Below are 7,339 nucleotides of genomic sequence, written 5' to 3' on the forward strand. Positions count from 1 at the left end.
GCCCACCATTCATGTCTCCAACCTCCCTCCCCAGGGCACTCCTGTCCCCTTTCACTACACTCCTGTTGGCCCTGGGCCCACCTGCCTCCCTCCTCCCCTCCCCAGTGCCCCCTCCTTTGCCCTGCCCCGGACACAGGCTCCCCTCCCTGCCCCCGACGCAGGCTCCCTCCACACCCACCCTCCAGGCAACTGCAGCCCTCACATTCACCACATTGGCCTTTTTTGTTGGTTTGTTGGATTTTGTTAAGACTTAGTTTGTGGGTGAGGCAGGGAGGCGGGGCTGCACTCTTTATTTCTCTTCTGAGTCGTGTTTCTTCCAGCTATCCAGAATGTACTTAAGAAGGAGGCCCAGCTTCCTGCGGGTTGAGAGTGGGGCTTCCTCGCTGCCTCCCTCCCCGGACCCCCCCTTCTCCACGCCATTGTCACCGGCCGCTTCCAAGCCGACCTCTGGCTGCGACTCGTCCTCCTCCAGGGCCTTGATGCGGACACGCTGGGCGTCCTCGGCCATCTCGTTGAGGCAGCCCTGGAGCATGGTGTAGACAGCGCCAAAGCTGATGCCGCCAGCCACCAGCGTCCCAAACACAGGGATGCCCCTCTCAAAGGCGCGGGCCACCCGCATGGCGCCGTCGGATGACTGGGAATAGAGCCGCAGGACAGTCTCAGGCGAGACCTCATTGGCCAGCGGGGAGCGGATGACAGAGCGCAGGTCACCTGCCTGTTTGCCCACCTGCTCGGCCAGCTTGGCCAGCGAGTCCTCGTCCAGACCAAAGCTGCGGTGGTAGCCACGCAGCGAGTGGATGAGCAGGGCATCATCGTAGGCAGCCGCCAGCCCCGGCACGGGCAGGGCCTGGATGACGCCCAACACCAGGGCAGTCTTGAGGACTTGCTCTTGAAGCATGGCCTTCTTCTTCTGCAAGGCCTCCAGTGAGATGTCGGGGAGCGACAGCAGGCCAGCGTGGCGCCGGTGGGCGGGCAGGTCATGTTCCCAGGTGGACACCAGCGTGGGAAAGTCGTAGCGGGCTGGCGAGAGGTTGGACACCAGGAAGATGCGAGGTTCAGCCACACCGGCCTCCCGCAGCCGCTCAGCACAGTGGTCTCGGATCTCCTGCAGGACAGCGGCCTCTCTGAAGCCCGATGGCCGCTGGCTGCGTGTGGCCGCCAGGTCCTCGTCCACCTTGGTGCGCACAAAGTAGAACTTCTTGCCCTGGCACAGGATCTCGGCGGCCAGGCGGGTCTCGACGGCCCCGCAGCGGCGGGGGGAGACCAGCAGGAAGAAGTCATAGCGGCTGAAGTCCACCTGCTTCAGGTACTTGTCCGCCGGGCAGCCTGGAGAGCCGGCCCCTGGCAGGTCCCAGAGGGTCACATCGGGGAACTGTGGGTGCGGGTAGGACGACGGTTGCATCGTGGTCTCCACAACGCCCGTGAGAGCCGCGCCAGGGTCCTCGGCCCCCAGGCCACGCAGGGCGTTGATGAGGGAGGACTTGCCGGCGCCCGACTCGCCCGTGACGCCCACCTCCAGGCGGGTGCTCTCCGTGGAGGCCAGCAGCTCCTGGAGGTGAGAGGCGGCCTGGGGGAGGTCGCCCGACTCAAAGGCTGTGCGCAGGGCCTCCAGCCTTTCCTTGGCCATGAGGATGGTGGTTTCCTCCTCCCCAGGCACCACAGGCAACTTTGAAGTAGCCATGGTGGCCAGTGGTTCAGAGGGTGGCGGGGGACAGGGGAGAGTCACAGGATGCGTGATCCTCAGCGCCTGCAGAGGAGAAGGGAGCCATTCACACCACCTGGGCCTTGGCATAGGGTGGGGAGAGACAGACATCACGGATGTGAAGGGAGTCCCCCTGGAAGCCCACAACTCTCTTTCTCCTTCAAGAACTGGGGACACATTTTTGGCACAAGTTAAAGGGCTTTGAGATCTGGCAGGCCCAGGTTCACATCCCTTTTCTGCCACTAACTTGCTGTGTGACCAGGGGCAAAATGAAGCGCCTCTCTGTGTAATGGGCATGACCACCAAGCAGCCTCTTGGAGCACTGTTGGAATCTCCAGGGTAATCTAGGCACAGGTCAGTTTTCCAGATGTATGCATGCCTTGGAGGGCTGTGTGCTTAGAGTAGCCCAGTGCTTGGTTTAATGCTCTGCTGACACTGGCTGAAATTCTTTGTTTGTTTGAGACAGGATCTCTGTCATCCAAGCTGGAGCACAGTGCTACAATTATGGCTCATTGCAGCCTTGATCTCCTTGGCTCTAGCAATCCTCCCACCTCAGCCTCCTGAATAGCTGGGACCACAGGTGCATGCCACCATGCCCAGCTACTTTTTAAAACTTTTTGTAGAGATGGGAGTTTCACTATGTTGTCCCAGCTGGGCTTGAACTTCCGAGATCAAGGTCCTCCTGCCTTGGCTTCTGTGTGCTGGGATTAAGGGCATGAGCCACCATACCTGGCCTGAAATTCTTTGTAATATTTGAACCAGGGGCCCCATATTTTATTTTCATACTGGGCTCTGCAAATTACATAGCCAGGGCTGCATAGGAAAGGGCTTAAGCCCAGCTCCTGGCCTGTGGCACAGACCCATTCAGAGGAAACAGCTGCCTCCTGCTGCGGCTGGGATTGGAGGGTGGGGTGAAGGGGACCCAGACCCGGAGCCAGACTGCCTGGGATCAAATCCTGGCTCCACCACATACTCACTGAGTGATGTGAGGCAAGTTACTTAACTCTCCCCTCACTGTCCTCATCTGTACACTGAGAATGATACCTACAATCACGACAAACCACCCTGTAGGATCTCTGTCACTTGAATGAGTTATGACATAAAACAGCCCATAAAACAGCGCCTGGCTCAGGGCAGGTGCCACGTGTCGTTGGCATCATCATCGTCGTCATTGTACTTATCATTAGTAATATTCTTAGCTGTGTGACTTTGAGCAAGTCCTCGCCCTCTCTGAGCCTCAGCTGCTCTGTGGGGGATACTCCCCTCCACCTCGCAGGGCTGCTGTGATGACCATGAACCCCGTTCAGCTAGCCCTAGGCTGACTTTGGGTTCAGATACCCTTGGGTTCGGGAAGCCAGGCATGGGGACCACCTGGACACTGGGAGTCATTTCCATGAAATCCCAGCCCTGCCATGGCAGCCCTTGCCTCCCGGGGTTCAGTTTCCCCTCCCATCCCCCTGGAGCTCCTGTCGTGATGGCCCCCCTCAGATCCCTCCTCCTCGCCAGGAGCTTCCCTGGTCCTCCCCCTTCCCACTCACCCTCCTCTGGCCCATCACCTCTAAAATACATTTACTCACTAAGGGTCTTCAGGGAGCCCTGGGAGAGCTGCTTATGTCTGGGATCACTGTCCCCAGTTGATAGGGAGAGGGACTGAGGCTCAGACAAGACAAGTGAGGCCTCCTCATCCAGAGGCACAGCCAGGACCCAAACCCAGGTCCCCAGGCTCCTTCACCCCTCTAGAGAGTTACTCTCCCTTCAGCCACATGTCCCTGCCTCCCGCCTTGTCTCCTTGCCCCCTGCATCCCGTCTCTTCACCTCCCACCCCTCACCCCATCCTCTGCTACCGCACTCCACCCCCCACAGAAATGTGTCCTTAAGACATTGTTCCTGGCTGGGCGTGGTGGCTCCCACCTATAATCCTAGCACTTTGGGAGGCCGAGGTGGGTGGATCACTTGAGGTCAGGAGTTCGAGACCAGCCTGGCCAACATGGTGAAACCCCATCGCTACTAAAAATACAAAATTAACCAGGTGTTGTGGCGCATGCCTGTAGTCCCAGCTCTTGAACCCGGGAGGCGGAGGTTGCAGTGAGCCAAGATTGCGCCACTGCACTCCAGCCTGGGCAACAGAGCGAGACTCGGTCTTAGAAAAATAAATAAATAAATAAATAAAGACATTGTTGCCTCCAGATCTGAACCTCCTATCCTGGGTCAGAAGGGTTCCTGCCTATGCCCTCTCCCTAGTATGGTCTGGGTGGGAAGAGTGGGAACCTGGAACAGGTCCTGGCAGCAAGGGGCAGACGAGTCAGTGGTTGGAATTTGGGCTGAGAGAGTCCAGATTAGGACCGCAAGCCCCTGCTCCGCACATGCACAGGGGCCCAGCGAGAGAGCCCTGGGGGACTCACCTGCCCTGCAGGCTCTCCCTCTCCCCTCACACTCTCCCCACTGATAGGATCTCCTTGCCTGTTAACCCAAGGTCAGACGCCGTTGCTAGGACCCATTGTAATAGCAAGCAGCAGCTTATTGGTCAGCCAGCCTTGGTGCAATAATGCGACAGTGATGTCAGGGGGCGGGGCCTGGAGGTGGAGCAGGGTCTCCAGACCCCAGCTGCTCATGGGCTCACCACCCACTCACACGGGGTCCTCCAGTTCCGCTGAAGGCTCCGGAGAGATCTCTCTAACACTGAGACCTGTTCAAAATCCTCCATGGTCTCCATCACCCCCAGGACAAACTCTTAGATTCACAGCTTGGTGTCCGAGGGCTTGGCCCTGCTACCACTCCACCCTTCACCCGGGGACTCTCAGTTCCCCAGACAAGTGTGAAAATTGATGATACAAATTGGGTCATTGCTGGTGGGCGCAATGGCTCACTCATGCCTGTAATCTCATCAATTTAGGAGGCCAAGGTAGGAGGTTCTCTTGAGCCCAGGAGATCGAAACCAGCCTGGACAACACAGCAAGACCCTATCTCTTTAAAAAAAAAAATTAGCCAGGTGTGGTGGTGCACATTTGTAGTCCCAGCTACTCAAGAGGCTGAGGTAGGAGGATTGCTTGAGCCCAGGAGTTCAAGGCTGCAGTGAGTCATGATCGTGCTACTGCACTCTAGCCTGGGTGACTGAGCAAGATTCTGTCTCTAAACGAAACAAAACAACAGAGTCATTGAAGGAAAGCAAGACTCAGACAAACACACAGTTACCAAAGCCTCACAAACACCCTCATTCAGGGACACAGACGTGCAGACTTTAAGAGACACAATTACACACTGACAACATATACAGAAACCCCGAAACCCACTGACTCCATTCAGGAACCTCATTCATTCTGCTGCAGCAGCTAGGGCCCCAGAGATGCATCAAACCCAGGCACTGCTTCAGGGGCTCCAGACCCAAGAAAATGGAGATAATTGCAGCCCAGGATGATTGTGGACCAAGAAAGAGAGCCACCGCTGCCTGCACATATGCACCGATGCAGACTGGCATGTTCCCAAGGATGCCCCCAGCAGCTCCTCAGAGCACCAGCCAGGGAGGGGTTGCACCCTGCCTATCTGCATGCTGGAAACACAGCAATGAACAACACAGCCCCAGGTTCTGCCCCCACAGGACTCAGAGTCCAGTGGTGGAGTCAGATCCATCCCAAGATAATGATGACAGAGGGGGCAGCTCTGGGATGGGGGACCCCAGAGGGCTGTGGGAGCACAAAGGGGGATGCCTGACTCAGCCTGGGAGTCAGGGAGGGCTTCCTGGAGGAGGGGGCACCTGACCTGAGATCCAAAGGATAAGTAGGAGTGAGCCAGATGGCACATTAGGGAGTTACATCCCAGGCTAAGGGACCAGCCTCTGCAAAAACCCTGAGTTGAGAGAGAACTTTCATTCATTCAATAATAAATTCAATTTCAGGCACACCTCATTTTATTGCACTCAGCTGTATTGTCCTTCACAGATACTATGTGTTTTTTTTTGCCGGGGGTGGGGGTATGTGGTGGAGAAGAGGGTCTTGCTCTGCCACCCAGGCTGGAGTGCAGTGGCATGATCTTGGCTCACTGCAATCTCCACCTCCTGGGCTCAGGCAATCTCTACTACCTTTGCCTCCCAAGTAGCTGGGACAACAAGCATGCGCCACCATTCCCAACTATTGTTTTATTTATTTATTTATTTATTTATTTATTTATTCATTCATTCATTCATTCACTCATTCATTTATGTATTGAGACGGAGTTTTGCTCTTGTTGCCCAGGCTGGAGTGTGTAGTATGATCTTGGCTCACTGCAACCTCCGCCTCCCAGGTTCAAGTGCTTCTCCCACCTCAGCCTCCCGAGTAGCTGGGACTACAGGCGTGCGCCACCATGCCCAGCTAATTTTGGTATTTTTAATAGAGACGGGGGTATCGCTATCTTGGCCAGGCTGGTCTCGAACTCCTAGCCTCAAGTGATCTTCCCACCTTGGCCTCCCAAAGTGCTGGGATTACAGGCATGAGCCACCCCGCCTGGGCCGATACTATGGTTTTTACAAATTGCAAGTGTGTGGCAACCCTGTGTCCAGCAAGCCTGTTGGTGCCATTTTCCCAACAGCACGTGCTCATTTCATGTCTCTGTGTCACATTTTGGAAATTCTCACAACATGTGAAACTTTTTCATCATTATTATCTCTGCTAGCGTGATCTTTGACGTTACCATTGTAATCATTTCAGGGCACCATAAACTGTGCCCACAGAAGACAGCAAACTTAATTGATAAACATTATATGTGTTCTGACTGCTCCACTGACCAGCCGTTTTCCTGTCTCTCTCCTTCTCCTTGCACCTCCCTCTTCTGTGAGACACAACTATAATGAAACTAGGCCAATTAATAACTCTAAAATGGCCTCCAAGTGTCCAAGTAAAAGGAAGAGTCACATGTCTCTCACTTTAAATCAAAAGCTGGAAATGATTAAACTTAGTGAAGAAGGCCTGTCCAAAGCCGAGATAGGGGCCAGTCGTGGTGGCTCACGCCTGTAATCCCAGCACTTTGAGAGGCTGAGTTTGGAGGATCCCTTGAGGCCAAGAGTTTGAGACCAGCCTGGGCAATATAGTGAGACCCCATCTCTATAAAAAATTTTTAAGGTTAGCTAAGTGTGGTAACACATGCCTGTAGTTCCAGCTACTTGGGAGGCTGATGAGGGAGAATTGCTTGATTCCAAGAGTTGAAGGTTACAGTGAGCTATGACCACAACACTGTACTCCAGAGTGGGCCACAGAGCCAGACCCTGTCTCAAAAAAAAAAAAAAAAAAAAAACCAAAAAACAATGGCAGGGCATGATGGCTCATGCCTGTAACCCAGCACTTTGGGAGGCTGAGGCAGGTGGATCACCTGAGGTCAGGAGTTTGAGACCAGCCTGGCCAATGTGACAAAATCCCATCTCTACTAAAAATACAAAAATTAGCTGGGCATGGTGGTATGCATCTGTAATCCCAGATACTTGGCAGACTGAGGCAGAAGAACTGCTTGAACCTGGGAGGCGGATGTTGCAGTGAGCCGAGATTGCGCCACTGTACTCCATCCTGAGTGACAGAGCAAGACTCCATCTCAACAAACAAACAACAACAAAAAAGACTTCGGTGGAGGCATTTACTGCAGATGTGCTAGAAATAGCAAGAGAACTAAAAT

General features: G+C 54.7%; 1 protein-coding gene across 4 annotated transcripts; it reads right to left on the reverse strand.

The window, feature by feature from the left end:
• Positions 1–218: 218 nt before the first annotated feature.
• IRGC (immunity related GTPase cinema) lies at positions 219–4,234 on the reverse strand. Of its 4 annotated transcripts, none has more exons than XM_025367228.1 (2): positions 4,105–4,234; positions 219–1,747 (listed from the first exon to the last, which is right to left on the reverse strand). In XM_025367228.1, the coding sequence occupies exon 2, from the start codon at positions 1,679–1,681 to the stop codon at positions 290–292; it is 1,392 nt and encodes a 463-aa protein (XP_025223013.1). In that variant the 5' UTR covers positions 1,682–1,747; positions 4,105–4,234; the 3' UTR covers positions 219–289. The 4 variants fall into 4 exon arrangements, with proteins under 4 accessions (XP_025223013.1, XP_025223012.1, XP_025223015.1 ...); XM_025367227.1 differs by having other exon boundaries at positions 225–1,860; positions 4,105–4,172; XM_025367230.1 differs by having other exon boundaries at positions 225–1,645; positions 4,105–4,166.
• Positions 4,235–7,339: the final 3,105 nt, after the last annotated feature.

The sequence above is a fragment of the Theropithecus gelada genome, chromosome 19, assembly GCF_003255815.1.
Source record: "Theropithecus gelada isolate Dixy chromosome 19, Tgel_1.0, whole genome shotgun sequence".
Taxonomy (NCBI): Eukaryota; Metazoa; Chordata; class Mammalia; order Primates; family Cercopithecidae; genus Theropithecus; species Theropithecus gelada.